Here is a 25,898-nt window from a genome sequence, read left to right as displayed (position 1 = left end):
GCCTGACAGGCCAACAAGGGACAGACAAGGGACAGAGTTAGGTCTTACTGCTGAGAGCAGAGACTCCCGAGTGGCGAAGCGGTCTAAGGCACTGGATCTCAGTGCTTGAGGCGTCACTACCCAGCGTCGTCCGGGTTTGGCCGGTGTAGGCCGTCATTGTAAATAAGAATTTGTTCTTAACTGACTTGCCTAGTTAAATAAAGGTAAAATAAATAAATAAATAAATAAAATAAGGGTGTGCAGGGTGTATACGTGGTCTTTCATACAGTATTTTGGTAGAAATCCAATTTGACAATTTGCTCCATTGTTCTCACTGAGGAAATGGAGTCTGCTGTTGATGACACTGCAGAGGATTATTCAAGAGATTGCTGTTGATGCAGATCCCTCCCTCCCTCCCTCCCTCCCTCCCTCCCTCCCTCCCTCCCTCCCTCCCTCCCTCCTTCCCTCTCTCTCTCTCTCTCTCTCTCTCCCTCCCTCCCTCCCTCCCTCTCTCCCTCCCTCCCTCCCTCCCTCTCTCTCTCTCTCTCTCTCTCTCTCTCTCTCTCTCTCTCTCTCTCTCTCTCTCTCTCTCTCTCTCTCTCTCTCTCTCTCTCTCTCTCTCTCTCTCTCTCTCTCTCTCTCTCTCTCTCTCTCTCTCCCCCTCCCTCCCTCCCTCCCTCCCTCCCTCCCTCCCTCCCTCCCTCCCATGAAAGTGATGAAAGGAATCAATGAGAACGAGAATCAATGGAATGTAGTATGTCCCATGTGACACACTCTGTCCTATATAGTGCACTGCTTTTGACCAGGGCCCGTAGTAGGGTGCTATTTGAGACGTAGCCCATGGAATGCAGATCTCTCTCTGGGACGATGGGGAACCAGATACTGCTTGGTGTGTTCATTAAAATATCCACCACTCTACATTACTGCATCAATCTTTCTTACATAATGGCAGGTTATGTTTTAGTTCACGGTACTGCAGTGCGTGGTGTGATATTATGAGAGTCCTGTGTTTAATCATGACACATAGCAATATTATGAGAGTCCTGTGTTTAATCATGACACATAGCAATATTATGAGAGTCCTGTGGTTAATCATGACACATAGCAATATTATGAGAGTCCTGTGGTTAATCATGACACATAGCAATATTATGAGAGTCCTGTGGTTAATCATGACACATAGCAATATTATGAGAGTCCTGTGGTTAATCATGACACATAGCAATATTATGAGAGTCCTGTGGTTAATCATGACACATAGCAATATTTCATCCTGTATGTTAAGAGGACGGTTTGATGGGTTAAAGCCCAGGCATCTCAGATGATTGGGCAATACACAGGGTCTTAGTTCTGACATACAGTCTATCTAGGGCCACTGACATCCAGTCTATCTAGGACCACTGACATCCAGTCTATCTAGGGCCACTGACATACAGTCTATCTAGGGCCACTGACATACAGTCTATCTAGGGACACTGGCATACAGTCTATCTAGGGCCACTGACATACAGTCTATCTAGGGCCACTGACATACAGTCTATCTAGGGCCACTGACATACAGTCTATCTAGGGCCACTGACATACAGTCTATCTAGGGACACTGGCATACAGTCTATCTAGGGCCACTGACATACAGTCTATCTAGGGCCACTGACATACAGTCTATCTAGGGCCACTGACATACAGTCTATCTAGGGCCACTGACATACAGTCTATCTAGGGACACTGGCATACAGTCTATCTAGGGCCACTGACATCCAGTCTATCTAGGGCCACTGACATACAGTCTATCTAGGGACACTGACATACAGTCTATGTAATGAGTATTATCTACCATCCCAGGGACTGTGTGTAATGTAATGAGTATTATCTATCATCCCAGGGACTGTGTGTAATGTAATGAGTATTATCTACCATCCCAGGGACTGTGTGTAATGTAATGAGTATTATCTACCATCCCAGGGACTGTGTGTAATGTAATGAGTATTATCTATCATCCCAGGGACTGTGTGTAATGTAATGAGTATTATCTACCATCCCAGGGACTGTGTGTAATGTAATGAGTATTATCTACCATCCCAGGGACTGTGTGTAATGTAATGAGTATTATCTACCATCCCAGGGACTGTGTGTAATGTAATGAGTATTATCTACCATCCCAGGGACTGTGTGTAATGTAATGAGTATTATCTACCATCCCAGGGACTGTGTGTAATGTAATGAGTATTATCTACCATCCCAGGGACTGTGTGTAATGTAATGAGTATTATCTATCATCCCAGGGACTGTGTATAATGTAATGAGTATTATCTACCATCCCAGGGACTGTGTGTAATGTAATGAGTATTATCTATCATCCCAGGGACTGTGTGTAATGTAACGGGTATTATCTACCATCCCAGGGACTGTGTGTAATGTAATGAGTATTATCTACCATCCCAGGGACTGTGTGTAATGTAATGAGTATTATCTACCATCCCAGGGACTGGGTGTAATGTAATGAGTATTATCTACCATCCCAGGGACTGTGTGTAATGTAATGAGTATTATCTATCATCCCAGGGACTGTGTGTAATGTAATGAGTATTATCTACCATCCCAGGGACTGTGTGTAATGTAATGAGTATTATCTACCATCCCAGGGACTGGGTGTAATGTAATGAGTATTATCTACCATCCCAGGGACTGTGTGTAATGTAATGAGTATTATCTACCATCCCAGGGACTGTGTGTAATGTAATGAGTATTATCTACCATCCCAGGGACTGTGTGTAATGTAATGAGTATTATCTACCATCCCAGGGACTGTGTGTAATGTAATGAGTATTATCTACCATCCCAGGGACTGTGTGTAATATAATGAGTATTATCTACCATCCCAGGGACTGTGTGTAATGTAATGAGTATTATCTACCATCCCAGGGACTGTGTGTAATGTAATGAGTATTATCTATCATCCCAGGGACTGTGTGTAATGTAATGAGTATTATCTATCATCCCAGGGACTGTGTGTAATGTGTAATGTAATGAGTATTATCTACCATCCCAGGGACTGTGTGTAATGTAATGAGTATTATCTATCATCCCAGGGACTGTGTGTAATGTAATGAGTATTATCTATCATCCCAGGGACTGTGTGTAATGTAATGAGTATTATCTACCATCCCAGGGACTGTGTGTAATGTAATGAGTATTATCTACCATCCCAGGGACTGTGTGTAATGTAATGAGTATTATCTACCATCCCAGGGACTGTGTGTAATGTAATGAGTATTATCTACCATCCCAGGGACTGTGTGTAATGTAATGAGTATTATCTATCATCCCAGGGACTGTGTGTAATGTAATGAGTATTATCTACCATCCCAGGGACTGTGTGTAATGTAATGAGTATTATCTACCATCCCAGGGACTGGGTGTAATGTGTAATGTAATGAGTATTATCTATCATCCCAGGGACTGTGTGTAATGTAATGAGTATTATCTACCATCCCAGGGACTGTGTGTAATGTAATGAGTATTATCTACCATCCCAGGGACTGTGTGTAATGTAATGAGTATTATCTACCATCCCAGGGACTGGGTGTAATGTAATGAGTATTATCTATCATCCCAGGGACTGTGTGTAATGTAATGAGTATTATCTATCATCCCAGGGACTGTGTGTAATGTAATGAGTATTATCTACCATCCCAGGGACTGTGTGTAATGTAATGAGTATTATCTACCATCCCAGGGACTGTGTGTAATGTAATGAGTATTATCTACCATCCCAGGGACTGTGTGTAATGTAATGAGTATTATCTATCATCCCAGGGACTGTGTGTAATGTAATGAGTATTATCTACCATCCCAGGGACTGGGTGTAATGTGTAATGTAATGAGTGTTATCTTCACCTGTTGATGGAGAGGGTGGTTTGGGTGGAGACCAGGTCCCACAGTTTGATGGTTCTGTCTTCAGAGACACTGGCTACGTGCTGACTCTGAGGGTCAAACCGGCACCGCGTGATCGTAGACTTGTGGTGATCTGAGGGAAGTGATATGACGTTGCCAGGAGCAGCAGGATATTGTAGGTGAGAGCGATACAAGACGTTGCACAAACAAAACATATCAGTGCATGTTCAGGGGTGTTCTTCACACTGCTACAACGTGATAGCTGCTACAACGTGATATCTGCTACAACGTGATAGCTGCTGCAACGTGATAGCTGATGTAACGTGATATCTGCTACAATGTGATATCTGCTACAACTTGATATCTGCTACAACGTGATAGCTGCTGCAACGTGATAGCTGCTGCAACGTGATATCTGCTGCAACGTGATAGCTGCTACAACTTGATATCTGCTACAACGTGATAGCTGCTACAACTTGATATCTGCTACAACGTGATAGCTGCTACAACGTGATAGCTGCTACAACGTGATATCTGCTGCAACGTGATAGCTGCTGCAACGTGATATCTGCTACAACGTGATATCTGATGCAACGTGATATCTGCTACAACGTGATATCTGATGCAACGTGATATCTGCTACAACGTGATATCTGCTACAACGTGATATCTGCTACAACGTGATATCTGCTACAACGTGATATCTGCTACAACGTGATATCTGATGCAACGTGATATCTGCTACAACGTGATATCTGATGCAACGTGATATCTGCTACAACGTGATATCTGCTACAACGTGATATCTGCTACAACGTGATATCTGCTACAACGTGATATCTGCTACAACGTGATATCTGCTACAACGTGATATCTGCTACAACGTGATATCTGATGCAACGTGATATCTGCTACAACGTGATATCTGCTACAACGTGATAGCTGATGCAACGTGATATCTGCTACAACGTGATAGCTGATGCAACGTGATATCTGCTACAACGTGATAGCTGACGCAACGTGATATTTGCTGCAACGTGATATCTGCTACAACGTGATATCTGCTACAACGTGATATCTGCTACAACGTGATATCTACTACAACGTGATAGCTGCTACAACGTGATATCTGCTACAACGTGATAGCTGCTACAACGTGATATCTGCTACAACGTGATAGCTGCTACAACGTGATAGCTGCTACAACGTGATATCTGCTACAACGTGATAGCTGCTACAACGTGATATCTGCTACAACGTGATAGCTGCTACAACGTGATATCTGCTACAACGTGATAGCTGCTACAACGTGATAGCTGCTACAACGTGATATCTGCTACAACGTGATATCTGCTACAACGTGATAGCTGCTACAACGTGATAGCTGCAGGGCCACAACAGCAGAGAAGTCCAGCCTCGTGATTCAGACTCTTAGTTGTTGCAGAAATCTGCTTGATAGGGCTGTTTACTTTTGGCATCGCTGACTCTACCTTTAACATACGATAGCTTATGATAGCATGAGCCTAACTTACCATTAGCATAGCTCAATCAAAAATCAATATAGAGATCAATAACTACTGTTGAATGACTTCAGGATTTACCTTTGATGTGGAAGAGCCTCTCCCCTGTATCAGCTGAGGTCAGGCAGATTGCATTCTCCAGATCAGAGGAGGAGACGACGTACTTCCCATCCCCTGAGACGCTACATGAGGTCAGGAGACCACCCTGAACTGCAGTCCACTACGTAACACACGCACACACACACACACACACACACACACAGGCTAGCCTTCCTTGTGTCTTTTGGCATCTTCGAAAGTATAGTAAATGTGTTATGATTTGTGAAACATCCTTGACCTTTTGTGTGAAAATCCCCCATGGTCTCAGATGTTCATTAGTGTTAAAAAGAGAGAGAGAGATAACAGAGAGGTCACAACAACATGGTGACAAGAGAGAGAGATAACAGAGAGGTCACAACAACATGGTGACAAGAGAGAGAGGTCACAGAGAGGTCACAACAACATGGTGACAAGAGAGAGAGATAACAGAGAGGTCACAACAACATGGTGACAAGAGAGAGAGATAACAGAGAGGTCACAACAACATGGTGACAAGAGAGAGAGGTAACAGAGAGGTCACAACAACATGGTGACAAGAGAGAGAGGTCACAGAGAGGTCACAACAACATGGTGACAAGAGAGAGAGATAACAGAGAGGTCACAACAACATGGTGACAAGAGAGAGAGATAACAGAGAGGTCACAACAACATGGTGATAAGAGAGAGAGGTAACAGAGAGGTCACAACAACATGGTCACAAGAGAGAGGTAACAGAGAGGTCACAACAACATGGTGACAAGAGAGAGAGATAACAGAGAGGTCACAACAACATGGTCACAAGAGAGAGAGGTAACACAGAGGTCACAACAACATGGTGACAAGAGAGAGAGATAACAGAGAGGTCACAACAACATGGTGACAAGAGAGAGAGGTAACAGAGAGGTCACAACAACATGGTGACAAGAGAGAGAGATAACAGAGAGGTCACAACAACATGGTGACAAGAGAGAGAGGTAACAGAGAGGTCACAACAACATGGTGACAAGAGAGAGAGATAACAGAGAGGTCACAACAACATGGTGATAAGAGAGAGAGGTAACAGAGAGGTCACAACAACATGGTGACAAGAGAGAGAGATAACAGAGAGGTCACAACAACATGGTGACAAGAGAGAGAGGTAACAGAGAGGTCACAACAACATGGTGACAAGAGAGAGAGATAACAGAGAGGTCACAACAACATGGTCACAAGAGAGAGAGGTAACACAGAGGTCACAACAACATGGTGACAAGAGAGAGAGATAACAGAGAGGTCACAACAACATGGTGACAAGAGAGAGAGGTAACAGAGAGGTCACAACAACATGGTGACAAGAGAGAGAGATAACAGAGAGAGGTAACAGAGAGGTCACAACAACATGGTGACAAGAGAGAGATAACAGAGAGTTCACAACAACATGGTGACAAGAGAGAGGTAACAGAGAGGTCACAATAACATGGTGACAAGAGAGAGATAACAGAGAGGTCACAACAACATGGTGACAAGAGAGAGGTAACAGAGAGGTCACAACAACATGGTCACAAGAGAGAGGTAACAGAGAGGTCACAACAACATGGTCACAAGAGAGAGAGGTCACAGAGAGGTCACAACAACATGGTGACAAGAGAGAGAGGTAACAGAGAGGTCACAATAACATGGTGACAAGAGAGAGATAACAGAGAGGTCACAACAACATGGTGACAAGAGAGAGGTAACAGAGAGATCACAACAACATGGTGACAAGAGAGAGATAACAGAGAGATCACAACAACATGGTGACAAGAGAGAGATAACAGAGAGGTCACAACAACATGGTGACAAGAGAGAGAGATAACAGAGAGGTCACAACAACATGGTGACAAGAGAGAGGTAACAGAGAGGTCACAACAACATGGTGTAAGGATGAGATTCATTATTTGACTGATTGACTCACAATGATCTTTCCAGTCTCCAGGTCCCATGCATTTAGGGTCTGGTCCCAGGATGCTGTTATCAGCCTAAGGGAGAGAGACAGAGAGATGGGGGGGGGAGACATAGAGGGAGGGAGGGAGAGAGAGAGAGAGAGGGAGGGAGAGAGGGGGGGTGAGAGAGCGATAACAGGAAAGGAGAGAGATAGAGGTAGGGTGTGAGAGAGATAGAGAGGAGGGGGTGAGAGAGAGAGAGAGGAGGGGGTGAGAGAGAGAGAGAGAGAGAGAGAGGGAGAGAGAGAGGGAGAGACGGGGGTGAGAGAGAGAAATAAGCAGAGAGAGGTAGGGTGAGAGAGAGGGGGGTTAAGAGAGAGATATAAGTGGGAGGGTGAGCGAGAGGGGGGGTGAGAGAAAGAAAGAAACAAATGAAGAAAGAGAGAACATAGAGGAGTGAAACAACAGAACGACTCAGAGGAGTAAGCACTACCCAAAACAAGCAAAACTCTTAAAGGAAAACTCCACCCAAAAACTATTTTAATGATTTCTGAATTTTGAATGTTATATATCTTGAAAACTTGATTGCTGACAAGCAAAACATTCAGGGGCTATGTCAACAATGGACTAATGAAACAAAAACCAAAATATAGTTTTTTTAAGATATCACCTCAATGCCACTAGACTAGTGCAACAGCAAAAGCAGTAGTAATCCATGAACTAGCTAATGTTTTAGTGGCTCCAGAGTCTAGACTCCATATGTGTGAGCACCTCCCTCCCTGCAGCCCTCTGGGACTTCTCCTCTGCCAGGGTTACCTGGCAACAGCACCTCCCTCCCTGCAGCCCTCTGGGACTTCTCCTCTGCCAGGGTTACCTGGCAACAGCACCTCCCTCCCTGCAGCCCTCTGGGACTTCTCCTCTGCCAGGGTTACCTGGCAACAGCACCTCCCTCCCTACAGCCCTCTGGGCCTTCTCCTCTGCCAGGGTTACCTGGCAACAGCACCTCCCTCCCTACAGCCCTCTGGGCCTTCTCCTCTGCCAGGGTTACCTGGCAACAGCACCTCCCTCCCTACAGCCCTCTGGGCCTTCCCCTCTGCCAGGGTTACATGGCAACAGCACCTCCCTCCCTGCAGTTGATAAACTTGTAATCTCACTTTTGAGAAAATAGCCTTTGAATGTTTTGGTACACCTACTGAAGAGCTCTTCTTTATCTACACCCATTCAGCATCGTTCACACCCTCTTAAGCTTTAGCCCCACCCATCTCATTTCGCTCTCGGAGCGTTCAGAGCGCACACTTGACGCTCTGGCCGACGAGTAGGGTTAGGGCGGCAGGTAGCTTAGTGGGTAAGAGCGTTGTGCCAGTAACCGAAAGGTCGCTGGTTCTAATCCCCGAGCCGACTAGGTGAAAAATCTGTCAATGTGCCCTTAAGCAAGGCACTTAACCCTAATTGCTCCTGTAAGTCGCTCTGGATAAGAGCGTCTGCTAAATGACTAAAATGTAATGTAAATGTAAATGTTGATCCGAGCGTTCTGACCTCACAACGGCAGTCAAGCACCCGAGCTAACTGGCTAACATTGGCTAGCTTGCTAGCTACTTCCAGACACAAAATTGGGATTATGGTTCATTGTTTACCTCTGGATAACATGAAAACAGCCTAACCAGCTCTGCTAGGGCCAGTAAAATGGTCAGTGGGGTGTTCTCTCATTAGAGCTAGTTAGGCTGTTTTCATGTTATCCAGAGCGTTGGCGACTGTAACTGTGCTGCTGGCAACAATTTAATTACGCTTTTTTGCCGACGTTTACTGACACCGGCCATATTCAACGGGTGTTGTGCGTTCATAAATTCATCAGTTATTCTGCGCTCTGGCATACTCAGACTGAATTTACTTGCATAGTGGAGTCTTTTGTTAAGACATATAGCTAGCTAGCTAGCTAGCTAGGTAAACAATTAACCATAATCCCAACTCATGACTTTACTACCCTGCATGAATCTGCAGGTAGCTAACCAACCAGGTTCAATGTTAGCTAGCTAACATTAGGCTATAACTAGCCAAGCAAACGGCTCTGAGATACGAATAATAAGATCATACACGTAAAGTTAGCTAGTGAGCCAGCCAGCTAACGTTAGCTAGTTAGTTAAACAATTAACCATAATCCCAACTCATGACTTTACTACCTTGCATGAATCTGCAGGTAGCTAACCAACCAGGTTCAATGTTAGCTAGCAAATGGCTCTGAGATACGAATAATAAGATCATACACGTAACGTAACATTAGCTAGCTAGCTAACAGTACACTTTAACTTGAAATGAAACTCCCGAGTGGCGCAGTGGTCTAAGGCACTGCATCGCAGTGCTAGCTGTGCCACTAGACAGGATTACCTACATATACTGACCAGCTCAAATAGACAGAAGCGTGCTATATGGCAGACCAATCCAAACTCCTCTTTCGGCATGTCCAGCCCACTCATTATCTCAGCCAATCATGGCTAGTGGGAAGGTTGCCGTCTTTTTCTGTGGCTTAACCAACTAAGCTCGTAATTTTATTTGTATTTACAGATGGCATACAAGTTTGTTATTAAGTCACACGAAAGTTCACATGTTCCAGAAGGCATTTCTGCCAAAAAACGCATTTTTATAAATAAAAAAAGTTTACGTTCAAATGGCGCTCCTGTGAAGTAGTGACCCGCGACATACGCCTAGTTTCCTGAAACGAGTCACATATGAACTGTAACTCAGTAAAATCTTTGAAATTGTTGCATGTTGCATTTCATATTTTTGTTCAGTATAATTCTAAAATAGAACCCAGTAAGCCATTAGCAGATGGGGATCCAGAACAACAGGAGACAACCAGAGATCTATATTGAAAGACAGATAGATATTCAATGTGCTTGGGTTTGGTAACAGATGTCAGAATGGTCGCAGAGAACTTGTCTTGTATGTATATAGCAACACCACCACCCTTAGATTTATGATCTGACCAGAAAACACATTGTAACCATCAATGCCAATGTCTTTGTCAGTGTTAGATGTTTTTGAGCCAGGTTTCAGAAAGCATAAATACATGTGGATCTGCAGTTTTTATCCAAATATTCACAAAATCAAGTTTTGGAAAAATACTTCTTCCATTTATGTGCAGAAACTTCAGACCATTCTGAGTTTTTAATTCAGATGGGGTAAAAACGCAGGGACCTGGGTTAGATTGCACATTTCCTGACAGTAAAAGCAGCTCAAATAATAGAAAGTCTAGATCTGATTTGACAACATTTGGACTCAGACAGAACTAGAACCATAGTCCAGAGGAAGCAGAGTCTTTAACACAACACATTTGAAAAGGTGCAGTCCAGAGACATGGTTAAGGACTGAAAGAACAACCCAGACATGTAAACAAGTGTGTGGTTCCTCCCATTGGGAAAACACGAAGAGTAGTGAGCAATATGTTGGAACATCATATTCCAATCAAATTCCAGTATCGAATTGTAATACATACAGAATCGTGAGAATCGCAGTACACAACATATCGTGAGGTACCTCAGTATTGTGATAATATCGTACGGTGAGGTCCCTCAGTATGGTGATAATATGGTGAGGTCCCTCAGTATGGTGATAATATGGTATGGTGAGGTCCCTCAGTATGGTGATAATATGGTATGGTGAGGTCCCTCAGTATGGTGATAATATGGTATGGTGAGGTCCCTCAGTATGGTGATAATATGGTATGGTGAGGTCCCTCAGTATGGTGATAATATGGTATGGTGAGGTCCCTCAGTATGGTGATAATATGGTATGGTGAGGTCCCTCAGTGTGGTGATAATATGGTATGGTGAGGTCCCTCAGTATGGTGATAATATGGTATGGTGAGGTCCCTCAGTATGGTGATAATATGGTGAGGTCCCTCAGTATGGTGATAATATGGTATGGTGAGGTCCCTCAGTATGGTGATAATATGGTATGGTGAGGTCAATCAGTATGGTGATAATATGGTGAGGTCCCTCAGTATGGTGATAATATGGTATGGTGAGGTCCCTCAGTATGGTGATAATATGGTATGGTGAGGTCCCTCAGTATGGTGATAATATGGTATGGTGAGGTCCCTCAGTATGGTGATAATATGGTGAGGTCCCTCAGTATGGTGATAATATGGTATGGTGAGGTCCCTCAGTATGGTGATAATATGGTATGGTGAGGTCCCTCAGTATGGTGATAATATGGTATGGTGAGGTCCCTCAGTATGGTGATAATATGGTATGGTGAGGTCCCTCAGTATGGTGATAATATGGTATGGTGAGGTCCCTCAGTATGGTGATAATATGGTATGGTGAGGTCCCTCAGTATGGTGATAATATGGTATGGTGAGGTCCCTCAGTATGGTGATAATATGGTATGGTGAGGTCCCTCAGTATGGTGATAATATGGTGAGGTCCCTCAGTGTGGTGATAATATGGTATGGTGAGGTCCCTCAGTATGGTGATAATATGGTGAGGTCCCTCAGTATGGTGATAATATGGTATGGTGAGGTCCCTCAGTATGGTGATAATATGGTGAGGTCCCTCAGTATGGTGATAATATGGTATGGTGAGGTCCCTAAGTATGGTGATAATATGGTATGGTGAGGTCCCTCAGTATGGTGATAATATGGTATGGTGAGGTCCCTCAGTGTGGTGATAATATGGTATGGTGAGGTCCCTCAGTATGGTGATAATATGGTATGGTGAGGTCCCTCAGTATGGTGATAATATGGTATGGTGAGGTCCCTCAGTGTGGTGATAATATGGTATGGTGAGGTCAATCAGTATGGTGATAATATGGTATGGTGAGGTCCCTCAGTATGGTGATAATATGGTGAGGTCCCTCAGTATGGTGATAATATGGTATGGTGAGGTCCCTCAGTATGGTGATAATATGGTATGGTGAGGTCCCTCAGTATGGTGATAATATGGTATGGTGAGGTCAATCAGTATGGTGATAATATGGTGAGGTCCCTCAGTATGGTGATAATATGGTATGGTGAGGTCCCTCAGTATGGTGATAATATGGTATGGTGAGGTCCCTCAGTATGGTGATAATATGGTATGGTGAGGTCCCTCAGTATGGTGATAATATGGTATGGTGAGGTCCCTCAGTATGGTGATAATATGGTATGGTGAGGTCCCTCAGTATGGTGATAATATGGTGAGGTCCCTCAGTATGGTGATAATATGGTATGGTGAGGTCCCTCAGTATGGTGATAATATGGTATGGTGAGGTCCCTCAGTATGGTGATAATATGGTGAGGTCCCTCAGTGTGGTGATAATATGGTATGGTGAGGTCCCTCAGTATGGTGATAATATGGTGAGGTCCCTCATTATGGTGATAATATGGTATGGTGAGGTCAATCAGTATGGTGATAATATGGTATGGTGAGGTCCCTCAGTATGGTGATAATATGGTATGGTGAGGTCCCTCAGTATGGTGATAATATGGTGAGGTCCCTCAGTATGGTGATAATATGGTATGGTGAGGTCCCTCAGTATGGTGATAATATGGTATGGTGAGGTCCCTCAGTATGGTGATAATATGGTATGGTGAGGTCCCTCAGTGTGGTGATAATATGGTATGGTGAGGTCAATCAGTATGGTGATAATATGGTATGGTGAGGTCCCTCAGTATGGTGATAATATGGTGAGGTCCCTCAGTATGGTGATAATATGGTATGGTGAGGTCCCTCAGTATGGTGATAATATGGTATGGTGAGGTCCCTCAGTATGGTGATAATATGGTATGGTGAGGTCAATCAGTATGGTGATAATATGGTATGGTGAGGTCCCTCAGTATGGTGATAATATGGTATGGTGAGGTCCCTCAGTATGGTGATAATATGGTATGGTGAGGTCCCTCAGTATGGTGATAATATGGTATGGTGAGGTCCCTCAGTATGGTGATAATATGGTGAGGTCCCTCAGTATGGTGATAATATGGTATGGTGAGGTCCCTCAGTATGGTGATAATATGGTATGGTGAGGTCCCTCAGTATGGTGATAATATGGTATGGTGAGGTCCCTCAGTATGGTGATAATATGGTATGGTGAGGTCCCTCAGTATGGTGATAATATGGTATGGTGAGGTCCCTCAGTATGGTGATAATATGGTAGGTGAGGTCCCTCAGATATGTGGGATGTGATATTTGAGGAAACAAAACAATTGTATAAAGAGTTATAACACTAATAATGTATAATCACTAAAGTCACAACAAACAGACGAGGGCTTCTGTGGTCAGTTTCCATAAGAGCAAGGCTACATTCTGATGCTCTACCCTTCTCCCAAAGTGTGCACTTGTCCACTCCCCCTCATGGATGTAAAAGGAATAGACTGGTGTTAGGAATATGTTGGAGTGTACGAGCGACACCCTTCTGGAGAAGGGTAGGCCATCGGAACACACTGACAACTCACCTTTTCTTGTCGGGAATCAAGGCACACTCCGAGATGTTCGACAGATGTCCTCTCTCAAACACCAATAGTGCGGCACCACTCTCTGTGTCCTTCAGAAGCAGACATACATAGTGTGTCCCTAATAGCACCCTATTCCCTACATAGTGCACTACTCTTGACCAGAGCCCTATACGCCTTGGTCAGAAGTAGTGCACTATGTTGGGAATAGGGTGCTATTTGGGATACATCCATAGCATATACACTACTGGTCAAAAGTTTCGGAACACCTACTCATTCAAGGGTTTTTCTTTATTTTTACTATTTTCTACATTGTAGAATAATAGTGAAGACATCAAAACTATGAAATAACGCATATGGAATCATGTAGTAACCAAAAAACTGTTAAACAAATCAAAATATATTTTATATTTGAGATTCTTCAAATAGCCACCCTTTGATGACAGCTTTGCACACTCTTGGCATTCTCTCAACCAGCTTCAAGAGGTAGTCACCTGGAATGAACTTCAATTAACAGGTGTGCCTTCTAAGTATGTTAACCCCCGCAAGGCTGCCGGCCCAGACGGCAGTTAACCCCCGCAAGGCTGCCGGCCCAGACGGCATCCCTAGCCGCGTCGTCAGAAAATGTTCAGACCAGCTGGCTGGTGTGTTTACGGACATATTCAATCTCTCCCTATCCCAGTCTGCTGTCCCCACATGCTTCAAGATGGCCACCATTGTTCCTGTACCCAAGAATGCTAAGGTAACTAAACAAAATGACTATCTTCCCGTAGCACTCACTTCTGTCATCATGAAGTGCTTTGAGAGACTAGTCAAGGATCATATCACCTCTACCTTACCTGTCACCCTAGATCCACTTCAATTTGCATACCGCCCCAATAGATCCACAGACGACGCAATCGCCATCACACTGCACACTGCCCTATCCCATCTGGACAAGAGGAATACCCATGTAAGAACGCTGTTCATTGACTATAGCTCAGCGTTCAACACCATAGTACCCTCCAAGCTCATCATTAAGCTCGAGGCCCTGGGTCTGAACCCCGCCCTGTGCAAATGGGTCCTGGACTTCCTGACGGGCCGCCCCCAGGTGGTGAAGGTAGGAAACAACATCTCCACTTCACTGATCCTCAACACTGGGGCCCCACAAGGGTGCATGCTCAGCCCCCTCCTGTACTCCCTGTTCACCCATGACTGCGTGGCCAAACACGCCTCCAACTCAATCATCAAGTTTGCAGACGACACAACATTAGTAGGCTTGATTACTAACAATGTTGAGACCGCCTACAGGGAGGAGGTGAGGGCTCTGGGAGTGTGTTGCCAGGAAAATAACCTCTCACTCAACGTCAACAAAACAAAGGAGATGATCGTGGACTTCAGGAAACAGCAGAGGGTGCACCCCCCTACCCACATCGACGGGACCGCAGTGGAGAAGGTGGAAAGCTTCAAGTTCCTTGGCGTACACATCACTGACAAGCTGAAATGGTCCACCCACCCAGACAGTGTGGTGAAGAAGGCGCAACAGAGATTTTAACAAAGCAAATTTGAGGACTAGGCTGCCAAAGTTCTATCAACATATCGACTGTTGTACTAGCGCTGCCAAAATCCTCGACCATTGCTATTCGAACTTCCGGGATGGTTATAAGGCCCTCCCCTGCCCTCCTTTCGGCAAATCTGACCACGACTCCATTTTGCTCCTCCCTTCCTATAGGCAGAAACTCAAACAGGAAATACCCATGCTAAGGACTATCCAACGCTGGTCTGACCAATCGGAATCTACGCTTCAAGATTGTTTTGATCACACGGACTGGGATATGTTCCGGGTAGCTTCCGAAAATAATTTAGACAAATACACTGAAATGGTGACTGAGTTTATCAGGAAGTGTATAGGTGATGTTGTGCCCACTGTGACTATTAAAACCTACCCTAACCAGAAACCGTGGATAGACGGCAGCATTTTCACCAATCTGAAAGCGCGAACCACCGCATTCAACCATGGCAAGGTGACTGGGAATATGGCAGAATACAAACAGTGTAGCTACTCACTCCGCAAGGCAATTAAACTGGCAATTAAACTGGCAAAACATCTGTATAGAGACAAAGTGGTGTCGCAATTCAATGGCTCAGACACGAGACGTATGTGACGGGACCGCAGTGGAGAAGGTGGAAAGCTTCAAGTTCCTTGGCGTACACATCACAGACAAACTGAAATGGTCCACCCACGCAGACAGTGTGGTGTAGAAGGCGCAACAGAGCCTCGAAATTCGGCTTGGCACCTAAAACCCTCACAAACTTTTACAAACGCACAATTGAGAGCATCCTGTCGGGCTGTATCGCCGCCTGGTACGGCAACTGCACCGCCCACAACCGCAGGGCTCTCCAGAGGGTGGTGCGGTCTGCCGAACGCATTACCGGGGGCAAACTACCCGCCCTCCAAGACACCTACAGCACCCGATGTCACAGGAAGGCCAAAAAGATCATCAAGGACATCAACCACCCGAGCCACTGCCTGTTCACCCCGCTATCATCCAGAAGGCGAGGTCAGTACAGGTGCATCAAAGCTGGGACCGAGAGAATGAAAAACAGCTTCTATCTCATGGCCATCAGACTGTTAAATAGCCATCACTAGCACATTAGAGGCTGCTGCTGCCTATTGAAATCACTGGCCACTTTAAGAAATGGAACACTAGTCACTTTAATAATGTTCACATATCTTGCACTACTCATCTCATACAGTGGGGAGAACAAGTATTTGATACACTGCCGATTTTGCAGGTTTTCCTACTTACAAAGCATGTAGAGGTCTGTAATTTTTATCATAGGTACACTTCAACTGTGAGAGACGGAATCTAAAACAAAAATCCAGAAAATCACATTGTATGATTTTTAAGTAATTAATTTGCATTTTATTTCATGATATAAGTATTTGATCACCTACCAACCAGTAAGAATTCCATCTCTCACAGACCTGTTAGTTTTTCATTAAGAAGCCCTCCTGTTCTCCACTCATTACCTGTATTAACTGCACCTGTTTGAACTCGTTACCTGTATAAAAGACACCTGTCCACACACTCAATCAAACAGACTCCAACCTCTCCACAATGGCCAAGACCAGAGAGCTGTGTAAGGACATCAGGGATAAAATTGTAGACCTGCACAAGGCTGGGATGGGCTACAGGACAATAGGCAAGCAGCTTGGTGAGAAGGCAACAACTGTTGGCGCAATTATTAGAAAATAGAAGAAGTTCAAGATGACGGTCAATCACCCTCGGTCTGGGGCTCCATGCAAGATCTCACCTCGTGGGGCATCAATGATCATGAGGAAGGTGAGGGATCAGCCCAGAACTACACGGCAGGACCTGGTCTTAGACCTGAAGAGAGCTGGGACCACAGTCTCAAAGAAAACCATTAGTAACACACTACGCCGTCATGGATTAAAATCCTGCAGCGCACGCAAGGTCCCCCTGCTCAAGCCAGCGCATGTCCAGGCCCGTCTGGTCAAGTTTGGTCAAGTCTGGTCATCCAGATGGTCAAGTTTGCCAATGACCATCTGGATGATCCAGAGGAGGAATGGGAGAAGGTCATGTGGTCTGATGAGACAAAAATAGAGCTTTTTGGTCTAAACTCCACTCGCCGTGTTTTGAGGAAGAAGAAGGATGAGTACAACCCCAAGAACACCATCCCAACCGTGAAGCATGGAGGTGGAAACATCATTCTTTGGGGATGCTTTTCTGCAAAGGGGACAGGACGACTGCACCGTATTGAGGGGAGGATGGATGGGGCCATGTATCGCGAGATCTTGGCCAACAACCTCCTTCCCTCAGTAAGAGCATTGAAGATGGGTCGTGGCTGGGTCTTCCAGCATGACAACGACCCAAAACACACAGCCAGGGCAACTAAGGAGTGGCTCCGTAAGAAGCATCTCAAGGTCCTGGAGTGGCCTAGCCAGTCTCCAGACCTGAACCCAATAGAACATCTTTGGAGGGAGCTGAAAGTCCGTATTGCCCAGCAACAGCCCCGAAACCTGAAGGATCTGGAGAAGGTCTGTATGGAGGAGTGGGCCAAAATCCCTGCTGCAGTGTGTGCAAACCTGGTCAAGACCTACAGGATACGTATGATCTCTGTAATTGCAAACAAAGGTTTCTGTACCAAATATTAAGTTCTGCTTTTCTGATGTATCAAATACTTATGTCATGCAATAAAATGCAAATTAATTACTTAAAAATCATACAATGTGATTTTCTGGATTTTTGTTTTAGATTCCGTCTCTCACAGTTGAAGTGTACCTATGATAAAAATTACAGACCTCTACATGCTTTGTAAGTAGGAAAACCTGCAAAATCAGCAGTGTATCAAATACTTGTTCTCCCCACTGTATGTATATACTGCATTCTATTCTATAATATTCTACTGTATCTTAGTCCATGCCGCTCTGTCATTGCTTGTCCATATATGTATATTTTCTTAAATTCCATTCCTTACTAGTTTTGTGTGTATTAGGTATATGTTGTGAAATTGTTGGATATTACTGCACTGTCGGAGCTGGAAGCACAAGCATTTCGCTACACCCGCTATAACATCTGCTAAACACGTGTATGTGACAAATAAAATTTGATTTTATTTTATTTAAAAGTTCATTTGTGGAATGTATTTCCTTCTTAATGTGTTTGAGCCAATCAGTTTACATTTACATTTTACATTTTAGTCATTTAGCAGACGCTCTTATCCAGAGCGACTTACAGTTAGTGATTACATATTTTTTATACTGGCCCCCCGTGGGAATCGAACCCACAACCCTGGCGTTGCAAACGCCATGCTCTATCAACTGAGCTACATCCCTGCCGGCCATTCCCTCCCCTACCCTAGACGACGCTGGGCCAATTGTGCGCCGCCCATGAGTCTCCCGGTCGCGGCCGGCTGCGACAGAGCCTGGATTCGAACCAGGATCTCTAGTGGCACAGTTAGCACTGCGATGCAGTGCCTTAGACCACTGCGCCACTCAGGAGTCAGTTGTGTTGTGACAAGGTAGGGGGGGTATACAGAAGATAGCCCTATTTAGTAAAAGACCAAGTCCATATTATGGCAAGAACAGCTCAAATAAGCAAAGAGAAACGACAGTCCATCATTACTTTAAGACAAGAAGGTCAGTCAATACGGAACATTTCAAGAACTTTGAACGTTTCTTCAAGTGCAGTCGCAAAAACCATCAAGCGCTATGATGAAACTGGCTCTCATGAGGACCGCCACAGGAATGGAAGACCCAGAGTTACCTCTGCTGCAGAGGATAAGTTCAATAGAGTTACCAGCCTCAGAAATTGCATCCCAAATAAATGCTACACAGAGTTCAAGTCACAGACACATCTCAACATCAACTGTTCAGAGGAGACTGTGTGAATCAGGCCTTCATAGTCGAATTGCTGCAAAGAATCCACTACTAAAGGACACCAATAAGAAGAAGAGACTTGCTTGGGCCAAGAAACACGAGCAATGGATATTAGACCGGTGGAAATGTGTCCTTTTGTCTGGAATCCAAATTGGAGATTTTTGGTTCCAACCGTCATGCCTTTATGAGATGCGGTGTGGGTGAATGGATGATCTCCGCATGTGTATTTCCCACCGTAAAGCATGGAGGAGGAGGTGTTATGGTGTGGGGGTGCTTTTCTGGTGACGCTGTCTGTGATTTATTTAGAATTCAAGGCACACTTAACCAGCATGGCTACCACAGCATTCTGCAGCGATACATCATCCCATCTGGTTTGGGCTTAGTGAGACTATAATTTGTTTTTCAACAGGACAATGACCCAACACACCTCCAGGCTGTGGAAGGGCTATTTGACCAAGAAGGAGAGTGATGGAGTGCTGCATCAGATGACCTGGCCTCCACAATCCCCCGACCTCAACCAAATTGAGATGGTTTGGGATGCGTCAGACCGCAGAGTGAAGGAAAAGCAGCCAACAAGTGCTCAGCATATGTGGGAACTCCTTCAAGACTGTTGGAAAAGCATTCCAGGTGAAGCTGGTTGAGAGAATACCAAGGGTGTGCAAAGCTGTCATCAAGGCAAAGGGTGGCTATTTGAAGAATGTTAAATATAAAACATATTTTGATTCGTTTAACAGTTTTCTGGTGACTACATGATTCCATATGTGTTATTTCATATTTTTGATGTCTTCACTATTATTCTACAAAGTAGAACATAGTAAAAATAAAGAAAAACCTTTGAAGGAGTAGGTGTTCTAAAACTTTTGACCAGTAGTTTACTTCAGATTAATAGCTATAGGCCAGATGGCACAATAAGCTTTCAACATGAATATTTTATTATAGGTAAGATAGGCATCCACGTTCACTAGTGAAAGGCAATCTTCATAAACACTGAGATGGATAGGTGAGTGACACGTCACACAGATGGAAACTGAAATAGCTTTAATAATAGGCCTTATAATTGCCTTGAGATGTGTATGCCTGTATTAATTAATAAACACACCCGCGTCTCAAATGGCTACCTAATTCCCTGCACAGTGCACTACTTTTGGCCAAATGTAGCGCACTATATAGAGAATAGTGTGCCATTTGAGACACAGCCCTAGTGTTTCATAGGCCTGTGAGGTATAGGCCTACCCATAGTGCGGCCGTCTTGTCGTGGGAGCTGGTCAGGACTTTGGTGTCGTCAAAGCAGAAGTGACAGCTGGTGATGGCGTCTGTGTGACCCCTCAGCACCTTGACGGGGATCTGAAGAGGCATGGGTAATCAAGCCCCATCTCACATCTTCATTACACCATGATGGGGTTCTGAAGAGGCATGGGGAATCAAGCCCCATCTCACATCTTCATTACACCATGATGGGGATCTGAAGAGGCATGGGGAATCAAGCCCCATCTCACATCTTCATTACACCATGATGGGGATCTGAAGAGGCATGGGGAATCAAGCCCCATCTCACATCTTCATTACACCATGACGGGGATCTGAAGAGGCATGGGGAATCAAGCCCCATCTCACATCTTCATTACACCATGATGGGGATCTGAAGAGGCATGGGGAATCAAGCCCCATCTCACATCTTCATTACACCATGACGGGGATCTGAAGAGGCATGGGGAATCAAGCCCCATCTCACATCTTCATTACACCTTTGATTGGGATCTGAAGAGGCATGGGGAATCAAGCCCCATCTCACATCTTCATTACACCATGACGGGGATCTGAAGAGGCATGGGGAATCAAGCCCCATCTCACATCTTCATTACACCATGATGGGGATCTGAAGAGGCATGGGGAATCAAGCCCCATCTCACATCTTCATTACACCATGACGGGGATCTGAAGAGGCATGGGGAATCAAGCCCCATCTCACATCTTCATTACACCATGACGGGGATCTGAAGAGGCATGGGGAATCAAGCCCCATCTCACATCTTCATTACACCATGATGGGGTTCTGAAGAGGCATGGGGAATCAAGCCCCATCTCACATCTTCATTACACCATGATGGGGTTCTGAAGAGGCATGGGGAATCAAGCCCCATCTCACATCTTCATTACACCATGACGGGGATCTGAAGAGGCATGGGGAATCAAGCCCCATCTCACATCTTCATTACACCATGATGGGGATCTGAAGAGGCATGGGGAATCAAGCCCCATCTCACATCTTCATTACACCATGATGGGGTTCTGAAGAGGCATGGGGAATCAAGCCCCATCTCACATCTTCATTACACCATGATGGGGTTCTGAAGAGGCATGGGGAATCAAGCCCCATCTCACATCTTCATTACACCATGATGGGGATCTGAAGAGGCATGGGGAATCAAGCCCCATCTCACATCTTCATTACACCATGATGGGGTTCTGAAGAGGCATGGGGAATCAAGCCCCATCTCACATCTTCATTACACCATGATGGGGATCTGAAGAGGAATGGGGAATCAAGCCCCATCTCACATCTTCATTACACCATGATGGGGATCTGAAGAGGCATGGGGAATCAAGCCCCATCTCACATCTTCATTACACCATGACGGGGATCTGAAGAGGCATGGGGAATCAAGCCCCATCTCACATCTTCATTACACCATGATGGGGTCCTGAAGAGGCATGGGGAATCAAGCCCCATCTCACATCTTCATTACACCATGACGGGGATCTGAAGAGGCATGGGGAATCAAGCCCCATCTCACATCTTCATTACACCATGATGGGGTTCTGAAGAGGCATGGGGAATCAAGCCCCATCTCACATCTTTATTACACCATGATGGGGTTCTGAAGAGGCATGGGGAATCAAGCCCCATCTCACATTTTCATTACACCATGATGGGGATCTGAAGAGGCATGGGGAATCAAGCCCCATCTCACATCTTCATTACACCATGATGGGGATCTGAAGAGGCATGGGGAATCAAGCCCCATCTCACATCTTCATTACACCATGATGGGGTTCTGAAGAGGCATGGGGAATCAAGCCCCATCTCACATCTTCATTACACCATGATGGGGATCTGAAGAGGCATGGGGAATCAAGCCCCATCTCACATCTTCATTACACCATGATGGGGATCTGAAGAGGCATGGGGAATCAAGCCCCATCTCACATCTTCATTACACCATGATGGGGTTCTGAAGAGGCATGGGGAATCAAGCCCCATCTCACATCTTCATTACACCATGATGGGGATCTGAAGAGGCATGGGGAATCAAGCCCCATCTCACATCTTCATTACACCATGATGGGGATCTGAAGAGGCATGGGGAATCAAGCCCCATCTCACATCTTCATTACACCATGATGGGGATCTGAAGAGGCATGGGGAATCAAGCCCCATCTCACATCTTCATTACACCATGATGGGGATCTGAAGAGGCATGGGGAATCAAGCCCCATCTCACATCTTCATTACACCATGATGGGGATCTGAAGAGGCATGGGGAATCAAGCCCCATCTCACATCTTCATTTCACCATGATGGGGATCTGAAGAGGCATGGGGAATCAAGCCCCATCTCACATCTTCATTACACATAGTAATAGTATGTGGGCTAAATTATGTTTCCCTGGCACTGTTTCACATGCTAACGTTTTAGCATTTTTGGCACAAATCCCTTTCAAGTCATGGCACTGATAATTGCATATTTCGCGCATCATGTCCAAATCATCCGAAAGTATTTAAAAGTATGAAAATGTATGCACTCACTATCTGTAAGTCGCTCTGGATAAGAGCGTCTGCTAAAATGACTACATTTACGTCATTTAGCAGACGCTCTTATCCAGAGCGACTTACAGGTAGTCAATACCTATTTTTATTTTATTTATACTGGCCCCCCGTGGGAATCGAACCCACAACCCTGGCGTTGCAAACGCCATGCTCTATCAACTGAGCTACATCCCTGCCGGCAATTCCCTCCCCTACCCTGGACGACACTGGGCCAATTGTGCGCCGCCCATGAGTCTCCCGGTCGCGGCCGGCTGCGACAGAGCCTGGATTCGAACCAGGATCTCTAGTGGCACAGCTAGCACTGCGATGCAGTGCCTTAGACCACTGCGCCATGTGAAGCTCAACAAAGTCACTTAAATATGTTTTCAACGCGACTAAAGCATTGCAGTAATGATAATGTGAATGCCCATACTTTAATACCATAGCCGGGGTCTGGTCTTTCTGTTCTAAAATGGCACCTCAATGAATGACCCATCTGTTGAGATGTCTTTGTCATCATTTATATGTTTGGCCACCTGCCAGATGTATAGCAGGCAGGCATTTCATGCAGTGTTTCCTAGCCTGCTCCCAGATCTGTTTGTGCTTTTGCCAACTCATTGTCAAGACAAGCAAAAGGACAAGAATACCTGGGATAGTATAAAAGCAGTCCCACTGGCTATCATAAGGTGGATGCACCAATTTGTAAGTGGCTCTAGATAAGAGCCATCATTCATGTTATTGTCAGGGTTATGACACAGGTGCAATGCAATCAATTATGTATATGTGGCTAGCTGTTAGCTTGCCTTGCTAACGTTAACTATTAGTTTACCAATCATTCATTGAAGTTTGTAGTTTTAAAACAGTTCACATGGAAGTAGCTGCACACTATTACAGCACATAAACCTAGCTAGCTAACTGCTCTAGAATTGAGTTATCAACATGAACACTATATTCAACTCATTCCCTTTCTAGCCAGCTAGCTAACTGCTCTAGAATTGAGCTATCAACATGAAGACTATATTCAACTCATTCCCTTTCTAGCCAGCTAGCTAACTGCTACCTGGGCAAGGGCCTGATGCTCCCACACCGAGACACCCATCTTCTCCACATCGTTCTCCTCCTTCCCCTCATCAATGGTCTCATCAAGTGACAAAGGGTCGATATTTCTCCTCGTCATTTTTCCCAGGAAACGAAATGAGTTTCTCTATGTTCAGGAATTTCAATGTTTTTCGCTAAAGTAGCTCGCTAGCTACCCAGTCAGAGTTACCAATGTTGTCCAAAGTTAGCTCTGCCGTTCAGTGCGTTCCCATAGCAACGGTGATGCATCTGGAGCGCTGAGTTTGGTGTGACTGAGATGAACTGCAGTGGGAAATGTGCAGGCTACACACACACTGACAGGGAAGAGTTTCTTTGTAATGAAAAGATTTTCATTGTCATTTTTAAGTAAGAAAAAGCATACCGTACCAGTTAAAAGTTTGGACACACCTACTCATTGCAGGGTTTTTCTTTATTTTTACTATGTTCTATTTTGTAGAATAATAGTGAAGACATCAAAACTATGAAATAACACACATGGAATCATGTAGTAACCAATAAAAGTGTTAAACAAATCAAAATATATTTTATATTTGAGATTCTTCAAATAGCCACCCTTTGCCTTGATGACAGCTTTGCACACTCTTGGTATTCTCTCAACCAGCTTCACCTAGAATGCTTTTCCAACAGTCTTGAAGGAGTTCCCACATATGCTGAGCACTTGTTGGCTGCTTTTCCTTCACTCTGCGGTCCGACTCATCCCAAACCATCTCAATTGGGTTGAGGTCGGGGGATTGTGGAGGCCAGGTCATCTGATGCAGCACTCCACCACTCTCCTTCTTGGTAAAATAGCCCTTACACAGCCTGGAGATGTGTTGGGTCATTATCCTATTGAAAAACAAATGATAGTCCCACTAAGCCCAAACCAGATGGCGTATCACTGCAGAATGCTGTGGTAGCCATGCTGGTTAAGTGTGCCTTGAATTCTAAATAAATCACAGTGTCACCAGCAAAGCACCTCCACACCTCCTCCTCCATGCTTTACGGTGGGAAATACACATGCGGAGATCATCCGTTCACCCACACCGCGTCTCACAAAGACACGGCGGTTGGAACATTCCTGTGGCGGTCCTCATGAGAGCCAGTTTCATCATAGCGCTTGATGGTTTTTGCGACTGCATTTGAAGACATTTTCAAAGTTCTTGAAATGTTCCATATTGACTGACCTTCATGTGTTAAAGTAATGATGGACTGTTGTTTCTCTTTGCTTATTGGAGCTGTTCTTTCCATAGTATGGCCTCTTCAACCTCAGGAGGCTGAAGAAATTTGGCTTGGCACCTAAAACCCTCACAAACTTTTACAGATGCACAATTGAGAGCATCCTGTCGGGCTGTATCACCACAACTGCAACCGCCCTTAACCGCAAGGTTCTCCAGAGAGTGGTGCGGTCTGCCGAACGTATTACCAGGGGCAAACCACCCACCCTTCAGGACACCTACAGCACCCAAAGTCACAGGAAGGCCAAAAAGATAATCAAGGACGTCAACCACCCGAGCCACTGCCTGTTCACCCCGCTATCATCCAGAAGGCGAGGTCAGTACAAGTGCATCAAAGCTGGGACCGAGAGACTGAAAAACAGCTTCTATCTCAAGGCCATCAGACTGTTAAACAGCCATCACTAGCACATTAGAGGCTGCTGCCTATAGACATAGACTAGAAATCACTGGACACTTTAAGAAATGGAACACGTTACATATCTTGCATTACTCATCTCATATGTATATACTGTCTTCTATACTATTCTACGGTATCTTAGTCCATGCCACTCTTACATCGCTCATCCATATATGTATATATTTTAGATTCATTCCTTA

General features: G+C 44.9%; 1 protein-coding gene across 1 annotated transcript in view; it reads right to left on the bottom strand.

Annotated features, from left to right (window-relative positions):
- Nucleotides 1-24,166, bottom strand: part of LOC311123103 (WD repeat-containing protein 88-like) — a gene marked incomplete at its 5' end in the record, with an annotated part of 28,102 nt that extends 3,936 nt beyond the window's left edge. The window contains 6 exons of the mRNA XM_084197377.1: nt 3,877-4,006; nt 5,475-5,613; nt 7,405-7,468; nt 13,803-13,891; nt 20,416-20,526; nt 24,050-24,166. Of these exons, the coding sequence (XP_084053503.1) occupies nt 3,877-4,006; nt 5,475-5,613; nt 7,405-7,468; nt 13,803-13,891; nt 20,416-20,526; nt 24,050-24,166 (650 nt within the window). The remainder of the gene's footprint in view (nt 1-3,876; nt 4,007-5,474; nt 5,614-7,404; nt 7,469-13,802; nt 13,892-20,415; nt 20,527-24,049) is intronic.
- Between the last annotated feature and the right edge of the window lie 1,732 nt (nt 24,167-25,898).

Source organism: Coregonus lavaretus, assembly GCF_964263955.1.
Source record: "Coregonus lavaretus genome assembly, contig: HAP1_SCAFFOLD_320, whole genome shotgun sequence".
Classification (NCBI taxonomy): domain Eukaryota; kingdom Metazoa; phylum Chordata; class Actinopteri; order Salmoniformes; family Salmonidae; genus Coregonus; species Coregonus lavaretus.
The sequence above is the reverse complement of the archived record's forward strand: the minus strand, read 5'-3'. Positions and strand labels throughout refer to the sequence as shown.